General features: G+C 41.3%; 1 protein-coding gene across 4 annotated transcripts in view; it reads right to left on the reverse strand.

Moving 5' to 3' along the window:
* Positions 1 to 3103: 3103 nt before the first annotated feature.
* Positions 3104 to 26188, reverse strand: part of LOC143299674 (mesoderm-specific transcript homolog protein-like) — a 33318-nt gene continuing 10233 nt past the window's right edge. The window contains exons 3-10 of one of the 4 annotated variants that reach the window (XM_076613015.1): positions 24888 to 24965; positions 21495 to 21702; positions 17993 to 18033; positions 15237 to 15304; positions 14181 to 14279; positions 11362 to 11438; positions 6572 to 6632; positions 3104 to 5206 (exon numbers count right to left, since the gene is read on the reverse strand). In XM_076613015.1, the coding sequence (XP_076469130.1) occupies positions 4855 to 5206; positions 6572 to 6632; positions 11362 to 11438; positions 14181 to 14279; positions 15237 to 15304; positions 17993 to 18033; positions 21495 to 21702; positions 24888 to 24965 (984 nt within the window). In that variant the 3' untranslated portion in view covers positions 3104 to 4854. Of the gene's footprint in view, positions 5207 to 6571; positions 6633 to 11361; positions 11439 to 14180; positions 14280 to 15236; positions 15305 to 17992; positions 18034 to 18097; positions 18139 to 21494; positions 21703 to 24887; positions 24966 to 26188 lie in introns of all 4 variants that reach the window. The other 3 variants (XM_076613016.1, XM_076613017.1, XM_076613018.1) reach the window with 3 other exon arrangements.

Genomic DNA, 26188 nt, shown 5'->3' on the forward strand with positions numbered 1-26188 from the left:
ATACAATAACAGGCTATCAGGAAGCACCCACAAGAGCATCACACCAAGACAACAAGGACTACACAAAGCGAAGAACTCTTTGCATGCCTGTAACATCTCTACTGTGGGACCAGAGGGAACAGTAACTGCAGACTGCAGTGCCTGGAGGTTGACAACACACAGGGTATCCGAGGAGAGACACCTCAGACATGTCAGTCAGAAACATTGGTCCAGGAAGGACAGAAGAGCCATGCTTTAATATAATGGTCTCGGTAAAGGCACCAGTCAACGTTGCTTTGTGTTGCTTTGGTGTATGATGGAGTCTCCCGTCGGACCGACAGATGAGTAGGCAGGCAGGCTTATCTGTTGGTGTGTGTCCTCATATGGGAGAAGAGACCGATTCTGGATGCGCAGCACTTCCCACAGGTGTTGCAAGGAAAATTATCTCCAGAGGTTGAGCCCTGCTTCCTTTGCTCACGCTTCTCCTTAATGGCCTGCATTCTCTTGTTTTCAAACGTCTTTATGCCACTAGAGCACAGCATCCTCCAGCGAGAGTGGTCAAGGGCATCAGTTTCCCAGGAAGCAATGTCTATGTCACAGGCTTTGAGGTTTGTCTTCAAGGTGTCCTTGAAGTGCTTGCAGGGTCTTCCAAGTTCACGGTGGCCTTCCTTCAGCTGGCCATACAACAGCATCAGGCATTGGTGTATAGACTGGAGGTAATATGACGGTCTCAGTAAAGGCACCAGTTAACGTTGCTTAGCGTTGCCATGGTGTATAGACTGGAGGTAATATGACGGTCTCAGTAAAGGCACCAGTTAACGTTGCTTAGCGTTGCCATGGTGTATAGCATGGAGGTAATATGATGGTCTCAGTAAAGGCACCAGTTAACGTTGCTTAGCGTTGCCATGGTGTATAGCATGGAGGTAATATGACGGTCTCAGTAAAGGCACCAGTCAACGTTGCTTAGCGTTGCCATGGTGTATAGACTGGAGGTAATATGACGGTCTCAGTAAAGGCACCAGTCAACGTTGCTTAGCGTTGCCATGGTGTATAGACTGGAGGTAATATGACGGTCTCAGTAAAGGCACCAGTCAATGTTGCTTAGTGTTGGACGACCATGATGGAGTGTGTTTGTGTGTATGCGTGTGTTATTGTTGAAATTGTTGTGCGTTTAATGACGCAATCATTAATCCAGACACACACAGTGCATTGCGCTTAAGTATTTGTAAATATGCATGTGTGTGTGTGCGCGCGTGCACGCAAGTGTGTGCTTGTGCACCGAGTGTGTGCTTTCTATTTTCAGTAAGAGAGTGAATGCAAATGTGTGCACATTTGTATGTGTATACATATGAGGGAAAGTGACCAACATAAAATTCCTGGTCAAGGAAATCTCAAATACTGCACTTGGAATATAATGATAAATAATGAAAATGACGCTGCCAGTTGGAAACAAGTGTGAATAAATGATAAAACATTTGTTTCGGGTAATTATATGGTGACACATTTCTGGTTGTCAAAACAATGGTCATTTTGAAGACAATTAGGTGTTCTAACAAATAAATATAACACACTCTCTCTCTCTCTCTTACACACACACACAAACACATGAGACAGAGACAGAACTGAATAGCAGACAGAATAACTGCAACAGATTCTGAGGAAAGTCAGTTTCTTAATGCTCCTGCATTAGCTGAATTAGGAACCAACTTCCTGTTTCTTCCACTCCGAACCAATTTCCTTCAATCTCACATAACAGGAATTCATATGAGTCAAAGTTCTTTATTAAACAGAGAATAAATGGAAAAAAATACATACTTGACACAATCATCCAATTGAAGATGACAGTTACACTCATACATACAATGTTCTGTTTAAGCATGCTTAATTGATATTAAAAAAAATATATATCATCTATCCATTTGTTTTCTATTCAAAGCCTGTCTTGAAGACAAACTATATAATCAAGAAGCCTTGCATAAAAACAACAACAACAACCCCCCACAGACCCCCAAAAAAAGAGAAAAAAAAAAGAGGGGGTGTGTGGGGGGGATGATGAGACAAGTGACAGGCCCAATGAGGGATAGCAGAACAAAGGTTGGGAGACAGACAGGAGAGACAGAGAGCAAGTGAGAGAAAGGACAACATTTTTGCAAACCATATTCATAAACCTCTAAAGGCAAAACAAATGTAAAAAGACAGGTAGACAGAGACCTAAAAATACCCGCAAATAATAAGATGAAGATTGGAAAAGTCAATATAAAAGTAAAAAGAAAAGTCACAGACAAAGAAATCATCTGCAAATGATACACATTGTAAAAAAAAAAAAAAAAGCAACCCCAAAAAACAACAACAACAAAACAAGAGAGGCAAGGCCTTCAAGACTCACTTGTGATAAATTACATCCCCTAGCATTAATTACAGAGTAATTTCCCTTTTTTACCCACCTGCACCAAAACGTTTGCAAAAAAATAAAAATTCCATGCTTAGCAAAAGAAGTTCTTGTTTAAACAAAAAATGATAATAATGACTCCTCTAGTTGTTGTGTCAGAATAAGAGGTCAAAATGCCAAGTTTAGAGAATACAAAAAATATAACAGTAAATGCAGTTTGCATATAATTAGGCTTCTTTTTTTAATTTTTTTTTGCCCATCCCAGAGGTGCAATATTGTTTTAAACAAGATGACTGGAAAGAACTGTTATGTTTCCTATTTTTATGCCAAATTTGATGTCAACTGACAAAGTATTTGCAGAGAAAATGTCAATGTTAAGTTTACCACGGACACACAGACACACAGACACACGGACACACACACACACACACACACACACAGACAACCGAACACCGGGTTAAAACACAGACTCACTTTGTTTACACAAGTGAGTCAACAAATGTAAAAGGAACATTCAGAGACACAGAAAGGACTGCTACACCATGCAATTCAGTGAAAGAGAACTGAGCAAACGAAAAGTCGTTCACAGCCAGGTCAGTGTATTTATGTGAAGAGATGTTTCTGCACAATTCCCAGCTTGCTAAACCAAGTGCACTTTCAGGCAGTACAATACAATGAGTAATTAAAAAATTGTGCTTCAAGCTATGTTGTTATACATTTGGGCATAATGTCATCTTTTTGTTGTTGTTGTTGTTGTTCTTTCATTTAGTCATTTATTCTTGTATTTCTACATGATAAATAAATACAAAAATACAGCTGTATTTTGCATAAAAAGGGTGGATTGATCAAGAGTTCAAATGAAATAACAGTGCATTAAAATATCCAGATGAACTGACAGACGCCTGGGGAAGCTGACACAACCTAACCAACACCAAGAAAATCTGACAAATCAACTGCCACTTGAAAAGGGTACTTCAAAAATGGCCAAAGGCCAACAATTACAAGTAATTGACAGATGAACTCTATTACAAAATATTTCATGTTCATAAAGCGTGAAAATATCACACATTCAAGGAATATAACAATTTTCATAAACACTTCTGTGCATTTGTACAAACAGTGATATATTATCAACATAGCAAAGTCAACTGACAGTGGCACATGATGTCTTTTTTTGCTTTGTTGTTTCAAAGCAGATACAGATATAAACAATCATGGAATGTAACAGATGCATTTTCTACCTTGCCCTTTAATGCTGAGTTTAATCCTTGAATATCTAATTGAAATAATTTGTAAGAATACAAAGTAATCATTACATTAAATATTTTGTTAGCAAAATTCAAACTGTGTGTATTCATAGTTAACTCCTTGCCCACTGAGGACTGTATATGTAAGCCTTATATCCAAATGGACATAAAAATGCATTTCCAACAAATTTATATTCTATACCTAATTTTCAAGAGTCAGAAGATTTTTTTTTTCTGAATGGATTGCTGTAACATTGGTGTGCATGTTGTAAAGTGATAACTGAAGCATGTTTAAAGTGTGTAAGGAATAAAACTGGCTAGTCTGCACTTCAACAAACAAAAACAAATGGAACTGAAAGTAAGGTTCCAGACATGAGTTGCTCGTTATGCGATGTCTGTGAGTACACACTCAAGTCACAAGTCACTCATGATATGAGATGAAAATTAATGTGTAAAATCATGTTAACAACAACAGAAACTCACTGATATATCCTGAGGACATATCTTACATGATAACAGACTCGACTCCTTAATTCACATTCAGAACAACAGAAATTCACTGATAATCTCAGAGGGTGGACATGGTAATAGACACCTTAAATCATGTTGCTAATCACAACAAAAATTCACTGATATTCCCAGATGGCACACTGGACATGATGATCCGGGAAGAACTGCGGACAGCCCCACCCAGGCTCTATGAATCAGTTCAAACAGAAAAGAAATAAAATCAGGATTTTTTCTGTGTTCATCACTTCTGGTCATGCACCACACCAAAAAAAAAAAAATGCAATCAAAGGGACGCAATCCATTCAGACATCTCAGTGCACTAACAAGGGTTGCTTCCACTTCACTGTATCCTGACAGTCAGGTGACAGAAATTGGTGAAGTGTATCCAACACAGCTCAGCTGATATACAGCAGTACAAAACAGTGGACATATGTGACATGTCCAGCAGCAAACAAGGACACAACAAGGTAATTGCAACTCTTCCTCCTTTACATCACACAGTAGAAAATATATTGCGAATGAGATCAGTCCTGGAGTATTAACCAGGAGTGGGGTACGGTTTTTTTTTGTGTGTGTGTGTTTGAATTGCAGTCATTCACTTACACTTGAAGTGGACTTGGTGCATGTGTGTTTGTGTGTGTGTGTGCATGTTTGTTTGTGTGTGTTTGGTGTCATCATTTTATCTTATTTTCAGCCCTCACCACAAAAATGTATGCTAAAAAATGTGTTTTATTTCCATATCAATGTATAAAAAAACAACTTAGCATAAAAACATGGATAAAATAAAAAATCATCACTCGCAAACCTGCCTCCAACAACAACAACAACAACAAAAATCTGATTTCTTTCATCAGACACGAAACACAGAACAAAGCGAAGTCCAGCATCACAAAACAAGAGTGATTCATTCAGTCTGTGGAGCCGTCCGACTACGGCAGCTCCTGCACAAACTGCAGCATGTGTTTCAAGGTGGAGTCGGGGTCCTCCCACTGAGGGTAGTGTCCTATGGTGTGGTCCAGCACCACCAGCCTGTGCTGTGAGGCCTCCTTCCTGGAAACACACCACCCCTTCGTACTGCTTCCTACACAACGATAGTAGAAAATATGGTGGAATCACTTTCTTCTATTGCTTGACACATAACTATCATAGAAATATGATGGAATCGCTTTCTTCTTCTTTTTTTTTTCTCTCTTCTTTTCTTTTCTTCTTCATTAATTGATCAAAATGAAGATAATGAAAATGTCGATGTAACGGTTAAGTTCACCAATGCTGTATATCATCTGATGTGTACTCTGAAAATATAGTAAAAGTGCTCATTTATTTATTCATTTAACTTAATTTTATCTTGACTTGGGCTCATCAGGGAGGAGATAGATTTTTGTTCTCGAATGACCAAAGTGTGCAAGAAGTTGTGAGAATATGATGAAAGAATGTGAGTTATATATAACAAAAATTTACACACATTAAAATAAAATTAAAAAAAAAAAGAAACAGAAAACATGGATGAATAGGGGTGTGTATGTATATATGTATGGAATGGTAGCCTAGTGACAATGCATCCACCTAGGAAGCAAGAGAACCCGATAGTATGGGATCGAATCCCACATTTATCAGAATTTTCTCCACCTCCACAAGACCTTGAGTGGTGGTCTGGATGCTAGTCATTCAGATAAGACAACAAACCAAGGCCCTGTGAGTTCATGCATTTAGCATATGTAAAATAACCCACAGCAACAAGAAAGCTGACCTTGGCAATCTTTTTTTGTTTAAATCCACTCCAATATGCATGTGTGATGTGTGTAAACATATGTGCACATACTGCATGCTTGTCATCTGTAGACATGGGGAAATTTAATGATGACACATTTACTTATTCCTATTATGTGTCTGATGTTCAGACCCTAGGACAATCCAGTGCTGTATCTGTGAACTCACTGAAAATGTTGGTGTCTGCTATTCAGACCCTAGGACAATCCAGTGCTGTATCTGTGAACTCACTGAAAATGTTGGTGTCTGCTATTCAGACCCTAGGACAATCCAGTGCTGTATCTGTGAAACTCACTGAAAATGTTGGTGTCTGCTATTCAGACCCTAGGACAATCCAGTGCTGTATCTGTGAAACTCACTGAAAATGTTGGTGTCTGCTATTCAGACCCTAGGACAATCCAGTGCTGTATCTGTGAAACTCACTGAAAATGTTGGTGTCTGCTATTCAGACCCTAGGACAATCCAGTGCTGTATCTGTGAAACTCACTGAAAATGTTGGTGTCTGCTATTCAGACCCTAGGACAATCCAGTGCTGTATCTGTGAAACTCACTGAAAATGTTGGTGTCTGCTATTCAGACCCTAGGACAATCCAGTGCTGTATCTGTGAAACTCACTGAAAATGTTGGTGTCTGCTATTCAGACCCTAGGACAATCCAGTGCTGTATCTGTGAAACTCACCGAAACACCTCAGCAAACTGGGGAGGGTTGACTGGGTCGCCCGGGCCGTAAATCATCAGTACTGTCATCACACACATCACGGCACACAATGAAATCCTGTCATACAACTTGTCAACATCCACACATGCTAGTGATCAGGAAGAGGTGCCCGTGGAGAGCAGACCAAGAGGAAACAGGGATGAAACTACTGGGTGAATCCAGTGTTGCACGCCCTCCTCTGAACCCCAGCTGACCAGTGTGAACAATGAAACCAAACGAGCAATGATCAAGCAAACGGAGATGGGTGCAGACACACACACGACAGAATGTCAACGTGTGGAACTGCAAAATCTGTTTAACATTCAATGACATTTTACACCCTGACCTCTTGATTCAAAGTCACACAAAGCTTGACTCCAAAGGGCTGTTAGAAGTTTAAATTTATGTACTCTTGCAAGCATTTCATGTTCCCTTCTTTCAACTGACTATCATCATTAATGAATGCCTGAACATCCGTTATAATGTAAAATTTGATTTAAAATGTTTGCAAAGAAAAGGGTGACGATAAATTACCTATGTTATGGATCACATCTAACCCTCATAAATTCAAAAAGATGCAGACTTCCAACAATTTACAAAATGCTTTCACATGTTGCCATTTCCTGCATGAGATATATCACAAACAATTAAATACTGAACTGGCCTGTTAGAACATATGTGGGTTTTTTTTCCCAACATTAACACCATTATCCAAATCAGAAATAACCAAAGTGACTGACTCAGATTTCAGCCAGTATCTTTCATCACTCTTCCCTGTCACAGCCAACTTGTGCATGAAAAATCTGTCCATTTATGGTTGCTTGAATGTGCACACATGTATGTAAGTGTATTTGATGGAGGAGATCGGGCATGAGATTGGAGTACGTCATAAAAAAAGACAACAACAGAAAGTAAAAACTGACTGGTTATTGCAACACACATCTGTAACAATCCTCTCTTACATGCACATACACACACGCACAAAGTAAATGCACACAAATACACAAGTACACACACACACACACACACACACACAAATACACAAGTACACACACACACACACACACACACACAAATACACATGCACACTAAAAAAAAGCAACAACAACAAAAAAAGAGAGAAAGTGAAATGTGACATGACATTATAAGAGAGAGAGAGAGAGAGAGAGAGAGAGAGAGAGAGAGAGAGAGATACTGCATCTGGTACCACACAGTCTTTCACTCTGTAACAAATAAATGTGACATATCTCTCTCTCTCTCTCTCTCTCTCTCTATATATATATATATATATATACTTATCTATCTATACCTATCTATCTATCTAGCTATCTATATATACTGCATCTGGTACCACACATTCTTTCACTCCCTAACAAATAAATGTACATAAAGTGTTGATGGCATTGACAATGTAATCGCAATTTGTGCTGGACAAATACCAAAAAAGTTCAATAATAGCTGTTTAACGCTGTCAGCACTGTGGGGATGACAGCCTGTGTCGCTGTCCCTGCCTGCCAGGTTGGAACACTAATTTTCACATGATGTAAGTGTAGCCCTGTACTGAACAGAGTGCTTCTATTAGGGTACGGTACAAAAGATAAGATAAGATAAGATAAGAATAACTTTATTATCTCCAACAGGAGAAATTTGGTCAGGTGCATTATCACAACACAGACAAGTAAACAACATGGGGACCATAACTGTAAAAGTCAACAACAGCTTTTATGAATATTACGAAGATACAAATGTAAAAAATATCTTATACACTGTTTCATACATACATCCACACACTGCAGGTAATAACTAGTATTCTTAACTCACTCGCTGCCATTGTCCGCATATGCGGACATCGTCGGAGAAAGCGTTGGATGCCAATGTCCGCGTATGCGGACTTGGATTTTAAAAAGTCGTGCTGTCGGAGTGACGTGTCGGATGCGAAAATCAAAAGCAGATGTGATATCTTACGTCACCTCTGGTCAGCTTTTCAGTCACACAGGCTGCGTGTGTGTCGCGATAAGCTCAACCGCACTTGATAACAAAGCGTGCCCCCTGTCAGCTTTGTAAGTTGTTTGACAAGATGGCGTCACGGCGAAGTGTTCGACACGGTCGGAGAGGTGAAATGTTACTCAGCGTCAAAGATGCTTTGGAAATGATCCAAACTGAAGGCTCTGATGTCGAAGGAGATAATGTTGATTCTTCGGACAGTTAATTTGAACCAGATCCCGATGAACTAGAAACAGATTCGGCCACTGAAGAGAGTGTTTACAATGGAGAGGAAAGTGAGGAACATGTGCCAGCAGATGAGACAGACACAGACGACGAAACCACTGAGGAAATGAACGATTTTGCAAGTGTTTTCACCAGTGATTGGACTGACAATTTTTCCTTTTTCCCTCTTGCACATCCCTTCACTGGCATACCAGGTTTGTCAGCTGACTGACCAGTCAACACCCAGCCGGTTGAGTTTTTTTCTTTGTTCTTTGATTTTCATTATGTAGAGACAATATTTTTTCTTGTATGAGTGAATTTCAACTTTCTTCACCACCTGTTCATACTTCATTGCATGCACTAGGTCTTCAGTTCCCCAAATAGTGTTAGAATGTGATGTGGAACATGTTGGTGTACCTTTCTGATGGGTGCAAAAATGCTAAAAAATACACTAAATATGGATACCGCGATCAACATCAAGACGGTGAGTAAATACTTTGATTTTTTGCACACATATGGAACAACATTCTTTGCATACATATACTAAATATCAATTGTCTGGGTGTTTATTTGGTTTTTTTACAATTTTTTCCCCATTCTATACAAACCCTGGGTTTTCAGGGATTGGCAAGGGCAAAAACTCTTGGCATGGAGTGAGTTAATGTAAAAACAGAAAGAATTAAGAAACATTATTTGAATATACTGAAAGAACTAACTAATGATGATTTACTGTATTAAAGGATAGACAAGAATTCCCGTGCACAGTGAGGGGGTTGTCTGGCCAGGAGGACAAAATGACGTAAGCGGCTTAGCGTCAGTTGAAATCTTTAGACTGACGAGCAATTAACTGAAATCAAGCACGCTTCTAACCGATTAAAGTGTGTGTGTAAGCACAACACATATAATATTGCAGTGAACGATACAGAGACTTGATTTAACAGATGATTAGGGAATAAGTTTAGAATGGGCTTTGCATTCAAACCGGGAATGGCGTCACACATTCTGCGCGAGCTGTTGAGGACCAGCTGGTGATTGCGAAAAATGGCATCTGCTACAGCTCAGCTTTCGGCTTGCGCTTGAGTTGAACTACGGTTATTTGCAGCCAGCTGAGCGCTTGGCTACATAAGGAAGAGGCAGAATGATTGAAACGTACACATAATGATTGAAACGTACACATACGTGCGCGCGCACGCTCAACGCGCAGGCACACACACGCATGCACGCGCGTGCGCACATACAAAACGATGCATGCACGCGCATGGGCACACACGCAACACACACACAGTTGTTACACTCTGAATGTAATAGTATCTTACCCAGATGTTTTTCTTTTTACATAATAATAGATGTGTACATGGTGATAAGTGAAGGGTGTGTCAGTCTTTTTTGTGTTTTTTTTTTTTTTTTTTTTTTTTGCTGACGGGCATTTTATTTTAAGTGAGCCTAAAGAAAATTTTCCGTTTTTGGTTGAAGCAGATAATAAAGTATTTTGAATTGAATTGAACTGAACTGAAATAGTTATAACGCTTATCTGCCAATACAGAGTCCCTGAGAGTAGGGGTTCCAACCACTCTTTTCACCCTTTCTCCCATGTATGACAGGAAAATCACACTGGCCATCTTCTCATTCGGATGACACCATAAAAATGAAGTCCCGTGTGCAGCACACACTTGATGCACTGAAAAAGAACCCATGAGTGTTGTCCTGTGGAAAAACATTTTGTCACAGAAATTCCACTCTTATCGGTACACAAATATATGCATGCACTCTTCTTCTTCTCCTTCTTCTTCTGCGTTCACTCGTATGCACACGAGTGGGCTTTTACGTGTATGACCGTTTTTACCCCGCCATGTAGGCAGCCATACTCCGTTTTCGGGGGTGTGCATGCTGGGTATGTTCTTGTTTCCATAACCCACCAAACGCTGACATGGATTACAGGATCTTTAACATGTGTATTTGATCTTCTGCTTGCATATACACACGAAGGGGGTTCAGGCACTAGCAGGTCTGCACATATGTTGACCTGGGAGATCGTAAAAATCTCCACCTTTTACCCACCAGGCGCCGTCACCGTGATTCGAACCCGGGACCCTCAGATTGACAGTCCAACGCTTTAACCACTCGGCTATTGCGCCCGTCTATGCATGCACTCAAGGCCAGACTAAGTGCACTGGGTTGTCCTGCTGGTCAGGCATCTGCCTAGCAGACGTGGTGTAGCATGTATGGATTTGTCCAACAGTGACGCCTCCTTGAGAAACTCAGACTGAACTGGCTGAAGTAAACACTGAAAGAATGACGGTTTGCGAAGATCCCACACGTACTGCCTCACCTGTCAATGTACAAGCTCAGTCATGGCCACAGACTTGCTCCATTTTACGCCCTGTTACTGCCTCCACCACTGACCCTTACAATGTATCCAATCTATTTCATGAACAGGACGGATGAAACATTTACTAACATCTTCTGCTTTCTCTACCATTTGCAGTGGCCGAGGAAACCCCAATGTGAAAGTTAACCATACGCATATGTGTGTGTACACACACACACAGTCCGTGTATACCTACCAGGAACAAGACTATTTCTCAGGGCTCCCACCCATCTGTCCTTGTTCTGCTGCCGTTCCGGGATATACTGCAACAGGCTGCAACATTGTTCACACAGACACTGTAACACGGCAACAGGCTGCAACATTGTTCACACAGACACTGTAACACGGCAACAGGCTGCAACATTGTTCACACAGACACTGTAACACGGCAACAGGCTGCAACATTGTTCACACAGACACTGTAACACGGCAACAGGCTGCGACATTGTTCACACAGACACTGTAACACGGCAACAGGCTGCGACATTGTTCAAACAGACACTGTAACATGGCAACAGGCTGCGACATTGTTCAAACAGACACTGTAACATGGCAACAGGCTGCGACATTGTTCAAACAGACACTGTAACATGGCAACAGGCTGCGACATTGTTCAAACAGACACTGTAACATGGCAACAGGCTGCGACATTGTTCAAACAGACACTGTAACACGGCAACAGGCTGCAACATTGTTCAAACAGACACTGTAACATGGCAACAGGCTGCGACATTGTTCAAACAGACACTGTAACACGGCAACAGGCTGCAACATTGTTCAAACAAAGACACTGTAACATGGCAACAGGCTGCAACATTGTTCACACACACACTGTAACATGGCAACAGGCTGCGACATTGTTCAAACAGACACTGTAACACGGCAACAGGCTGCAACATTGTTCAAACAAAGACACTGTAACATGGCAACAGGCTGCAACATTGTTCACACAGACACTGTAACATGGCAACAGGCTGCAACATTGTTCACACACACACACTGTAACACGGCAACAGGCTGCAACATTGTTCACACAGACACTGTAACACGGCAACAGGCTGCAACATTGTTCACACAGACATTGTAACATGGAAACAGGCTGCAACACTGTTCACACGGACACTGTAACACGGCAACAGGCTGCAACATTGTTCACACAGGCACTGTAACACGGCAACAGGCTGCGACATTGTTCACACAGGCACTGTAACATGGCAACAGGCTGCAACATTGTTCACACAGACACTGTAACACGGCAACAGGCTGCAACATTGTTCACACAGACACTGTAACATGGCAACAGACTGCAACATTGTTCACACACACACTGTAACATGGCAACAGGCTGAGACATTGTTCAAACAGGCACTGTAACACGGCAACAGACTGTAACATTGTTTAGACACTGTAACATGAAAACAGCCTGCAACATTGTTCACACAGACACTGTAACATGGCAACAGGCTGCAACATTGTTCACACAGACACTGTAACACGGCAACAGGCTGCAACATTGTTCACACAGACACTGTAACATGGCAACAGACTGCAACATTGTTCACACAGACACTGTAACATGGCAACAGGCTGCAACATTGTTCACACAGACACTGTAACACGGCAGCAGGCTACAACATTCTTTACAAGGATGCTGTAACACTGCGGCAGACATCAAGATTGTTCAAAAGGATGGAAACTATAGCAGGCTGCACCATAATTCACACAAACACCTGCTGTCTTCATCATCTCTTCAGTTTAATTGTTTGTTTTCCTGGCCTCAGTTGTATGCAAAACCACAGACCAGCATTTCTTCAAGTGGTCTGTAGGTGTCCTTCTTCACTGGCAAGATAGCCCCTGTTGAATATTTCTAATCATTTTGCGTATTGTGGCCTGGGGGGAAACTTAGGGGGAAAAATCATTTCTCCCGAACGTGAGTGTAGCATAGTTTTTGAACCCCCAAGCCAAAAATATCACACAAGCAGACCCACGTCAACTCACTTTCCAGGAAGTCCCTGTTTAAAATTTCCATTCATTTTGTCTGGGAGGAAAATTTGGGGAAGAAAAAGTCTCCCAAAGAGAGAGTGTAACACATCTTTTTGTATAGTTTCTGACCTCCCGAATGCAAAAATACCACACACATACAGCTAAATCAACTCACTTCCCTGATATCCCATTGAAAATTTCCAATAATTATACGTATCGCATCCTGGGAGCAAAAGTTTGGGGGAAAGAAATTATCCCGAAAAGGAGTGTAACACATCTTTTTGTATAGTTTTTGACCTCCCGAATACAAAAATACCACACACATACAGCTACGTCAACTCTCTTCCAAGATATCCCCTGCTGAAAATTTCCAATAATTTTGCATATCGCTGCCTGGGAGGAAAATTTGGGGGGGAAAAAATTATTTCTTCCAAAAATGAGTGCAGCACACCTTTTAGTATAGTTTAAAACCTCCTGAAAACAAGAACACCACACCAGCAGTGGTACATCAACTCACTTCCAAGACAGCCCCTGTTCAATATTTCCAATAATTTTACATGTAGTGTGTGGCCTGGGAGGAAAATTTGGGGGAAAATTTATTTCTCCCCAAAATGAGTGTTGCACATCTTTTTGTATAGTTTGTTTCTGACCTCCCAAATGCAAAAACACCACACAAGCAGAGGCACATTAACTCTATTTTGAGATACCCCCTGTTCAAAATTTCCATTAAGTTTGGACACTGCACTCTGGGAGCAAAATTTGGGGAAAACATGATTTCTCTCAAAAATGAGTGTACCACAGGTTTTTGACATCTTCTTTTTTTTCTTTTTTTTTTTTAAGACACAAGTAGAGCTGAGTCAACTCAGTTCTGAGATCGCCACTGTTGAAATTTTTCAATAATTTTGTGTATCACAGCCACACAAACACCAACACACACACACACACACATCAGATGGTAACCTGTCAACACTTCAGACACCTCTACATCAGAGATAAACCCACACAAGGCCCTTGCTCCTGTAGTCAGCTTACCTGGAAGTGACATGGTGGCCAGACTGGTGGACAATAGCAGCATAAAAATCTGAATATTCCTCTTCTGTTGGTTTGTTATCTCCAAATATTTCTCCAAAACTGGGGGGAAAAAAGAGGAAAATAAAATGAAAGGTAGGAACACACACACACACACACACACACATATAAGCATACACACACACACACAGAGTCACATGCATGCTTGATGAAGTCTCTCGTCGGACCGACAGATGAGTAGGCAGGCAGGCTTATCTGTCAGTGTGTGTCCTCTTATGGGAGAAGAGGCCGATTCTGGATGCGCAGCACTTCCCACAGGTGTTGCAAGGGAAAACGTCTCCAGAAGGTGAGCCCTGCTTCCTTCGCTCACACTTCTCCTTAATAGCCAGCGTTGGGTGTTGAAGGGCTAGCTTGTCATTCCAACATTAGCCTGGTTGCCTGACCAGCACAGGTGACTTTTTTTTTAGTGAGGAGGAGTTGTGCAGTCCCTTCCCCACTCTCTCGCCTACCGAAGCTCACAGTCCAACAGGTGCAGATACTGCCACATGTAGGACGGCCTCGGCAGGTGCAGGTTTTTTCTTTGGAGCTCTGTCTCCTAGGAGGGCTTCCAGCCAAGGATAAGAGCTCCCCCTGCTCTTTGGTCATCCTCTTCCGCCTTCACAGCTGTTGGGAAAGGTTTCCTCCTCTGCCTGGTCCGTCATTGGGAGACTTCACATGCGGCAGGTAATACTGGGTTACATGGTACCAGTAGCAAGGGCTATGCCCCTGACCTGACCAGACGCAAACACATGCATGCATATATGCAGTAAAACACACACACGCACATGCACACACACACACACAAACACATTCACACACACACTGCTAAGTATATGAACAGGTGCATATCAAAATATGTAAATTTCTTGAGGTCATTTGTGGCATGTTACAGGCATTAAAAAACACGGATCTAACTTACAATACCCCCTCAGCATTATCACAACCTTTAGGTTATCAACATTCACGTTTTCTACAGACATTGAAGCTACTATCTAAGACATTTTCAAAAGCACACGGTACCCGATTTTGAACATTCTGAAAAACATCAAGCGGCTCAGAACCGGTCCCAGCACAGGAATGAGCATCAACTGAAAACAAACACATGCACACATGCAAGCGCAGAAACAGACGCAAACACATGCATATACATGTACTCTAGATCTACTCGGCTTATATCACAGATTGACGTAAGTTTACATTTGGGCCAACAGCAAAGTGAGAGCTGTGTTATCAATGGTTTCTCCAGTCAATGGGAAACCATTTACAGCTTAGTCTTTTGTGAAGGACTATGACTCTCAAACTAGGAGGCAAAATTCCACTGGCTCTTAGTGCTGCAGCCTTGTGGGCTAGTTGGCCTTTGGGAACCATCCCAATGCCAACTGTCCTAAAACCCTCTTGGCCGAGAGAGTGGGGATGTACTTGGGCAAGACACTCTCCACTATAATCAACTTCTAGCCCAAATAATTGGAACAGCAGTTGCCTCCTCTGCTGTTCTGATGGTCATAGTCGGACACTACTGACTATCATATATACAGATCAGATATGTGTACACGTACTCACATGTATGTTCACAAACACGCGTCCACACAGACACATACACACACCAAATCTAACTATATTAAGATGAAAAAAGTAATAATGGGTGGTGTAAATTCAAAGGTACCTTAAGATGAAGATAAAACATTTTCAGTGTTTGACTCGTTTTCAAGTAACTAATGATGCACAATGTTATTGCGGAGTTATTTAGAATTCAAACCCAGACGAAAGAACAAATGAACATCTACAAGCAGACTGTTAAACCCCAAGAATGAATGGGAGAGCAAACCCTGCAAAACAGCAACTTGTCCTGTTCCAACTTTGTGGGTCCCACAGACCTATAGTAGTAGGCCTCCTTTGGTCATGGCTGACCATGGATAGAGTATATCCGACCTAATGTCTAACTGGGCTGTCTGCTTGGACCAAGCAGCGTTGCCTGTGACTGTAGAGAACAATACGAGAGAGACAGTCTCTGTCACAGCGATCACATGTGTAAACTGATGCTGGTGTGTTGGCTGCCATCCCTTTTCTGCGAGCTCGCTTTTCTGCAGCAGCAGCTGACAGTTTGTCCTCACCAATTCGTAGCTGATTCTTGAGAGTGCTTCTCCATCTGTTGTGGTCATCTGCAAGGTCCTCCCAGGACACTGTTGATCTCAAGCGCCTTCATGTCACGTTTGCAAATGTCTTTGTATCTCAGCTGTGGGCGGCCGATGCTTCTCTGCCCCATGGCGAGCTCTCCATAAAGGATGTCTTTTGGGATGCGACCATCTTCCATGCAGCGAACGTGGCCCAGCCAGCACAGCCGACGCTGTCTCAGTATGGGAGGCCAGCGCAAGTCAGGACTTCGGTGTTTGTCACAGACCTATACTCTCTAAAGAACAAAATATATCAACACAAAAATGTTCACTGCTTCCTTAGCCACTCTTTTCAAACTAAGCCTCAAGTGTATCTGTCAGTTTTGATGCCATGTCTCATAGAGGTAGCCCTGGGTATATGTGCACCATATCATTTTTTTTTCTAAATCATGTGGGTTCCACAGGCCTAAGCACACTGGGGAGCAATGCTAAACTGTCTCAGTAGTGACTATGGGTCTGTATTTGTATTTGTATTACTCTTTTGTCACAACAGAATCTGACTTCTCTGTGTGAAATTCGGGCTGCTCTCCCCAGGGAGAGCGCGTCGCTACACTGCCAGCGCCACCCATGTTTTTGTATTTAAATTTTTTTTCTGCCTGCAATTTTATTTGTTTTCCTATCAAGGTGGATTTTTTTCTACAGAATTTTGCCAGGGACAACCCTTTTGTTGCTAAGGGTTCTTTTACCTGTGCTGAATGCATGCTGCACCCAGGACCTTGGTTTATCGTCTCGAATGACTAGCATCCAGACCACCACTCAAGGTCTAGTGGAGGGGGAGAAAATACTGGCAACTGCCGGTGTGATTCGAACCAGTGCATGCAGATTCTCTTGTTTCCTTGGCGGATGCGTTACCTCTATGCCAACACTCCACTTTTACCACTCTCTCTTCAATATATGTGCAGAACTGCTAGTGCCTGAGTCCATTTCATGTGCATATGCATGCTGAAGATCAAATACACATGTTAAAGATCCTGTAATCCATCTGAGTGTTCGGTGAGGTATGGAAACAAGAACGTACCCAGCACATCCCTGAAAACGGAGTATGGTTGCCTACATGATGGAGTAAAAACGGTCATACATGTAAAAACCAACGTGTAGATATGAGTGAATGTGGGAGCTGCAGCAAAAGAACACAAAACAAAACAACAACAATGAAAAAAAACACACTTACGTACACCTTAAAAATGTCCTGCCAGTGAAGTAAACATATCTATGGTTACACTTTATATAAAAATATATATTGAGAAAACACACACACACACACACACACACACACACACACACACACATAAGACACACACTCACACACATATGGGACACACACATTCACACACACATTCACACACACACACAGAAACACACACACACACACATACACACACACACACACACATTCACACACACACACACACACACACACACACACAGAGAAACACAGAGAAACACACACACACACACAAACACACAAACACACACACACACACACATACACACACAAAACAACAACAACAACAACAAAACAACACATCAGAATGAGAAAACATTAAACAAAAAAATCGAACATCCCACAAATGAAATAATCACCTATATCTGGGAATGACTGACCTTCTGCGTGAATCTGGGAAAATTTGTCTCTGGAAATACCCCTGTAATGCAAAAATAAACAACACGTTTCCAAAGCATCCTCAAGCAAACCACAGCATACCACACCTTCTGAAGGATCCTAGGCCTGTGTGTTTCTTGAAAGATACCTGCAACAACACACAGGACTTTTTCTTTCTTTCTTGCTGAAAGCCCAGCCGACCACGCGGGGCCATATCAGGGATGAAAGACCACAAATACTGATCACACACAACAAAAAAAAACAAAACAAAAAAACAACCACACCCCTCACCCCAAAAAACTACAAACAAAACAACAATAAAACACCTGGAAAAGAATGTCAGGCACAAAGACAGTCACATTTCTGCACACAACCCAAGAAGGTGCCTCTGACGTTGATGATTCCACTAACTTTTTGCCAGAGGATTAAAAAAAAAACATAAATCACAAAATCTTACATGACACATAGGAGCAAGATGTCTACCAAAGTCAGAAACTTCCATATTCTCCTTTCTATGTACCATTAACTTTTCCATGACTGTGAAATGTGCGCTCTAATAAACTTGTCATCAATGAACAGTAATCTAATGAGAAGAAAAAACTGTACCCCAACATTGATTCTAATGGTCCTCATTTTTTTTCATCACCATAAACATCATTTCAACCTTGCCTCCTTTACCGCCAGATCAACTCCCTACAAGATCACATTCAGCTTCAAGAGGACCTCAATCATCTCGAAACCTGGGCCACTGACTGGGGTATAAAGTTCAACCCCAACAAGTGCTACATCCTCAGTATGCAGCAGTCAACCAACCACATCTACCCCCTATGCAACACTCCCCTTCAGCACGTCCACACAAACCCCTATCTAGGTATTCAACTCTCCCATGACCTGAAATGGAGCACCCACATTGCCTACACCTGCAAGAAAGCACACAGCACCCTTGGCTTCCTCAGGAGAAACCTGCGTTTCTGCCTCCTCCAATGCAAGAGAAATGCATATCTATCCCTCATCAGACCTGCCCTTGAGTATGGCTCCATCATATGGAGTCCTTACCTCAAACAGGACATTGATAAACTTGAAAAAATGCAGCGTCTATCTGCCCGGTTCATAACTGGCGATTATAAATCCAGAACGCCCGGCTCCATCACCAAGATGCTTCACACTCTGCAACTGCCGACACTCCAACAGCGCAGACAGGACCTACGCCTCATCTTCCTCTCCAAGGTGGTTGAGGGGTTGGTACCGGCCATACCACCTGCTGAGTACTTAACCCCACATAAACCAGGACGACTCATAAGGCCACGAACATCTGGCGATCAGTACGATACCACCAGTGCGAACTCTAATCACATAAGAAACAACACAAGATCATTCCAAGTCAGCAGATGTCAGACGGAGCAATACAAACAGTCATTTTTTGTGAGCACAGTAAGAGACTGGAACCACCTGGAAGAAAACATGGTAAGAGCACCAACTCCTGAGATCTTTAAAAAACTATTAACATCTCAACAGTGAACCTGCTAAGCTGCGCACACACCCCACCCGTCGCGATAATGCCATAATCTTGGCGACAGCGATGTACTTAACAGATACAGATACAGAACCTGTTTTACACTGAGATGAAATCCCGCAAAGCACAGGCAAAAGTAAAACTGGAACAGTGAAGAAGCCAGCAGAATCTGGAGAAAAGACCACAACACGATGTCACCTTCCCTTTTTGACTGTCAATTGCCACAGATCTGAGGTACGGCTGTGGGTGGGTGGAAGTAGGGGGGAGGGGGGAATTCATAATGATCAACTCCAGGGATCATCAATGACACTGTGGCAGCACACATGATGGTGCAACAATAAAGAAATAAATAAATGAATGAAAATAAAATCAACAAGAGAGGCAAGGCCTTCAAGACTCACTTGTGATACACTTAAAAAAAATCCAAGCTTTTTATGTATTGAGTATAATTTCAAAATGTAATGTTTAAGATGAGAAAGATCAGTTTAAAGTAAATTAAGTCCCCTAGCATTAATTACAGAGTAATTTCCCTTTTTTACTATCTGCACCAAAACATTTGCAAAATAAATAAAAGTTTTATGCTTAGCAAAAGAAGTTCCTGTTTGAACAAAAAATGATAATAATGACTGCTCTTGTTGTTGGGTCAGAATATCAGATCAAAGTGCGAAGTTTAGAGAATACAAAAAAAATAAATATAACAGTAAATGCAGTTTGCATATAATTAGGCTTCATTTTTTATTTTTTTGTGCCCATCCCAGAGGTGCAATATTGTTTTAAACAAGATGACTGGAAAGAACTGAATTTTTCCTATTTTTATGCCTAACTTGGTGTCAACTGACAAAGTATTTGCAGAGAAAATGTCAATGTTAAAGTTTACCATGGACACACAGACACAGACACAGACACACACACACACAACCGAACACCGGGTTAAAACATAGACTCACTTTGTTTACACAAGTGAGTCAATAAAATGAAAGGAAAAGAAAAGATAAGAAATAAATTAAAACAAAATAAAATAAAACAAAACAAAATGAAATAAAATAAAATAAACCAAACTAAAATAATATGAGTTGTGGCAGCACACATGATCAGGCATAGAGAAAAAAAAACTAAATCAAATGAAATAACAGAAAAGAAAAGAAAAGAAATCAGCATCAAATTAAAACAAAACCAAAACCGGTTCAAAACCTTCTAAAAATGGACTCCTCCTACACAATTGTAGAAACAAAATTTGTACGTTTCCATGCTCCTCCACACAGTGCATTTGAGCATTGTGTTACTGTACCATCACAAACATTTCTCTGTATGAAATTCTGGCTGTCCTCTGTGGAAAAGCACGTCACCACAAAGCAGCACCACCTCTTTGCTGTCTGCAAGTGTACTTCTTTTCCTATCCCAGTGGATTAATAATAATAATAATAATAATGGATACTTATATAGCACACTATCCAGAAATCTGCTCTAGGTGCTTTACAAAAACGCTTTTGTTAACATAAAACATTATATCTATGTTACATACACACACCAAAATGTGACTACACACACACACACACACACACACACACACACACACACACACACACGCGCACGCACGCACACACACACACACACACACACACACACACACACTGCATACATACATTTTAACATACATGTGTATCTAACAGCTACCCTAACACATACGCACACATAGGCAGGCACAAACTTACATAAACACACGCACACACAATACACATTCATATACATGCATGTAGTTATGTACACATACATATGTATACACACATAGTCAAGCACAGCTAAGGCAAAGGAAGTGGACCTGCCACAATTGAACTTATAATTTCCCAACAAAAATTTTTGCCAAGGGCAACTCTCTTGTCACCGTGGGATTTTTTTAACGTGAGCTAAGTGCATGCTGCAACATGGGACCTCGGTTCATCAACTCATCTGAGTGGCTAAGTGCGACACTGACAGTGAAATAACCACCCCACCTCCGTTCAGCATGGTGAGAGATTGCAGAGCCAGCACTGGCACCGGTTGGATGCCCCTGTCCGCAGCCTGGTTATGGCGGGCCAACAGCTCCAGCGCCACAGTGTCGCCATAGTCGTGAGACAGCAGGTGAACGTCTCTGGCCGACAGGTGATCGGCGAGGTGCGTCACAACATCTGCCTGCTCAAAGATGGAGTAGCTGTGGGGGGACTGCACACAAACAGAAAGTGATTATATATATAAAATATTTAAAAAAAGACACTTTGTCCAGCACACAAACAGAAAGCTTTAAAAAAAAAGTGCCAAAAAATGACGCTTTGTCCTGACGGGCGAAATAGCCGAGTGGTTAAAGCGTTGGACTGTCAATATGAGGGTCCCGGGTTCGAATCACGGTGACGGCGCCTGGTGGGTAAAGGGTGGAGATTTTTACGATCTCCCAGGTCAACATGTGTGCAGACCTGCTAGTGCCTGAACCCCCTTCGTGTGTATATGCAAGCAGAAGATCAAATATGCATATTAAAGACCCTGTAATCCATGTCAGCGTTCGGTGGGTTATGGAAACAAGAACATACCCAGCATGCACACCCCCGAAAACGGAGTGTGGCTGCCTACATGGTGGGGTAAAAACGGTCATACATGTAAAAGCCCACTCGTGTGCATACGAGTGAACGCAGAAGAAGAAGAAGAAGACGCTTTGTCCCACACAAAAGCAGAAAGCTTTCAATGTAATGGCAACAAATGATGCTTTTGTCCAGCACACAAACAGAAAGCTTTCAATGTAATGGCAACAAATGATGCTTTTGTCCAGCACACGAACAGAAAGTTTTCAATGTAATGGCAACAAATGATGCTTTTGTCCAGCACACGAACAGAAAGTTTTCAATGTAATGGCAACAAATGATGCTTCTGTCCAGCACACAAACAGAAAGCTTTCAATGTAATGACAACAAATGATGCTTTTGTCCAGCACACAAACAGAAAGCTTTCAATGTAATGGCAACAAATGATGCTTTTGTCCAGCACATGAACAGAAAGATGGAAAAAAAAAGACACTTTCAATGCTGTGACAAAAAAAACCACACTTTGTCCAACATATTAAATGCCAGGTTTACAATATCATACACAGCTGAACAAAGATATTTAATGAAGCACATTAAATGTTGGCTTCTATGCAAAAAGTATCATGGTGCACACTAAATCAACAGGATCTTCTTGAAACAAACAAGAACCTTTAAGGGGGGGGGGGAGGGGGGGGGGAAGGAGAGAAGAAGAAGAAAAAAAAAAGATCTATAGACAAACAACAGGAACAAAAAGAAATTCTGGTCAAAAGTCTGTGCACCACAAAAAGAGAAAGCAAAAATGATTCATGAGCTAAAAAAAAAAAAAAAAAAAAAAAAAAAAAAAGTTGTACATGAAAACAATCTGATGTCATACTTCAAAAAGAAAGAAAAAAAAACAAACTTTGACCTTCAACAATTTTTTTTTTAATTATAAAAGCAACAGGTTTTGATGACATGTCAACATGACAAAAAAACAAAAATGTCTGGGGGAAAATGCAACTGCTATAACACTGAACGATGCACTGTAATGAGACACAGGTGCTTATTTATCATCATTGTTGTCTTATTTATTTATTTATTTATTTATTATTATTATTATTACTACCGTTTTTTTCATATTATAATTATTATTTATTTATTTATCTATTTATGTATTTCTTTACTTATTTATGAACGCTTATTATTTATCAACCTTTTTTTGACTCACTTGTGTAAACAAAGTGAGTCTATGTTTTAACCTGGTGTTCGGTTGTCTGTGTGTGTGTGTGTGTGTGTGTGTGTGTGTGTGTCTGTGTGTCCGTGGTAAACTTTAACATTGACATTTTCTCTGCAACTACTTTGTCAGTTGACACCAAATTTGGCATAAAAATAGGAAAAATTCAGTTCATTCCAGTCATCTTGTTCAAAACAATATTGCGCCTCTGGGATGGGCACAAAAAAAATAAAGAATGAAGCCTAATTACATGCAAACTGCATTTACTGTTATATTTATATTTTTTGTATTCTCTAAACTTGGCACTTTGATCTGATATTCTGACCCAACAGCTAGAGCAGTCTTTGTTATCATTTTTTGTTCAAACAGGAACTTCTTTTGCTAAGCATGGAAGTTTTATTTATTTTTGCAAAACGTTTTGGTGCAGATAGTAAAAAAAAAAGGGAAATTACTCTGTAATGCTAGGGGAGTTAATTTGCTTTAAACTGACCTTTCTCATCTTAAACATTACATTTTGAAATTATACCCAATACATAAAAAGCTTGGATTTTTTTTTAAAGTGTATCACAAGTGAGTCTTGAAGGCCTTGCCTCTCTTTTTTTTTTTTTTTCTCAAGGCCTGACTAAGCGCGTTGGGCTACGCCGCTGGTCAGGCATCTGCTTGGCAGATGTGGTGTAGCGTATATGGATTTGTCCGAATGCAGTGATGCCTCCTTGAGCTACTGAAACTGAAACTGAAACTAGTCTCCCTATGACTACTGTATACAGGGTACACAAAAGGTAAGGACCACTTGGGAACTTGCACCTTTTTTCCCCCTCCGTAGGGCATGATGAAATGATGCTGAGCTTTCAGCAAACAGCGGTGGGTGCAGCCAGTGTAAATCAGCATCACTTGTAACCAGACGTGCTATCTTGCCTCAGCACTTTTGCTGTTTGTTTTGGTTTTTTACAGTGAAAAACTACAGCTATCATTTATAAAACTGTAACTTTTTCGGCAGAAAACGTCAACTTTTCAAAATCATTTTTGAAGCTGTTCACTGTGTATGTGTGCCTGAAACAGCCATTAGTGTATTCAGAAAGAGGCTTAGTGGCAGACCACACACAGCCTACATTATTTAAATTGTCTTCCAGGTTGTTTTTTTTAACATTTTATGAAACATTCCTGCTTTTGTGAAGTGGTCCTTCACCTTTGGTGAAGTGTGAGACAGGCGCAATAGCCGAGTGGTTAAAGCGTTGGACTTTCAATATGAGGGTCCCGGGTTCGAATCACGGTGACGGCGCTTGGTGGGTAAAAGGTGGAGATTTTTACGATCTCCCAGGTCAACATATGTGCAGACCTGCTAGTGCCTGAACCCCCTTCGTGTGTATATGCAAGCAGAAGATTAAATACGCATGTTAAAGATCCTGTAATCCATGTCAGCGTTTGGTGGGTTATGGAAGCAAGAACATACCCAGCATGCACACCCCCGAAAACAGAGTATGGCTGCCTACATGGCGGGGTAAAAACGGTCATACACGTAAAAGCCCACTCGTGTGCATACGAGTGAACGCAGAAGAAGAAGAAGAAGTGTGTAAGTGGTGTGGAGGACACAGCAACGCTCTGTACTGCCCCATTGTACTCACAGGCTTGTCACTGAGGCCATAACCCAGGAAGTCCAGAAGAACCACTCTGCCAAACTGAGACTGCAGTCCAGGTAATATCTGCGGACAAACCACACTAATTATTTGTAAAAGTGGACTATCCTCTATTCACTTTGTGGAATAAATGTTGTTGTTTTTTTTAAAGAAGACGTGTTGCATCCACAAGTTAAGTGTCACCAATGCCAGTCAAAACAGTTGCCTGAGAGATAAACATAAATCATTCAAACGTTTTCTTGGCCCTGTGACCTTCAAGAAAGGTCAAGGTTAAATGATTGATTTGAAAATATTTTGATAAATCCCTAAATGAAGAACCCATGATACATAGTATGGCTCAATGCTTGCCTTATATCAGAGACTGCCTGTCATAAGCTTACAGTGGGCCCAACAGCAAAGTGACAGCGGTATGATCGATGGTTTCCCAACCCACTACAAAAGGGAATTCATTTGCAGCTTAGTCTTTTGTGGAGGATTATGACTCTCAAATCAGGAGGCAAGATTACACTGGCTCTTAGTGCTTTAGCCTTGGGGGCGAGTTGGCCTTTGGGGACCATCTCAGCGCCCACTGTCCAAAAGCACCCTTGGCCAAGAGAATGGTAATGTTAATTGGGCAAGACACTCTCCACCATAATCAAAGCCCAGCCCAGATAACTGAGACAGCAGCTGCCTCCTCTACTGTTTGGATGGTCCTAGTGGGACACAGCTGTTACCATCATAGTGACTACCTCAGCAATAACAGCAGAACAGAAATGGGCAGAGCGTGTGTGGCTGGGGACAAAGACACACTACAAAGACACACGACCAACCACAAACACAGTAGTAGCAGTAAAACATATGGTAATGGCTGTCATGTCACTTGTTCTTTTTTAATTCTGGTAAGAAGACATCATGTTATCACAGACGTAGATTACTTTGCAGAGAGTGGGGATCTAGGGGGTGAATTAAATGGCTGAAACCATAACGGCTTGTCCCTCTCATAAGTGTATGAGCTGAAAGTGTATAACAGCTTAATTTATCAAAACGTAGAATGGGCACCAATATGCCAACAATGGCAGTGGTTGCTGCAGTTGCAGAAACACATGTACAAACTACAGACAGAAGTAAAATACTATAAAAGTTAGTCTAGAAAAATGTTATCCACCACAAATCCACCTGTTTACCTGAAGCAGCATCAACTGCACACAAAGCGAATGTAATCAGCAGTTATGACCACACCCAGTAATAGTGGCGACAGCAGTGACAGGGATTATAACATCAAAAGACCTGTTAGTAGTCTCCTCATAACA

The sequence above is a fragment of the Babylonia areolata genome, chromosome 25 (assembly GCF_041734735.1).
Source record: "Babylonia areolata isolate BAREFJ2019XMU chromosome 25, ASM4173473v1, whole genome shotgun sequence".
Taxonomy (NCBI): Eukaryota; Metazoa; Mollusca; class Gastropoda; order Neogastropoda; family Buccinidae; genus Babylonia; species Babylonia areolata.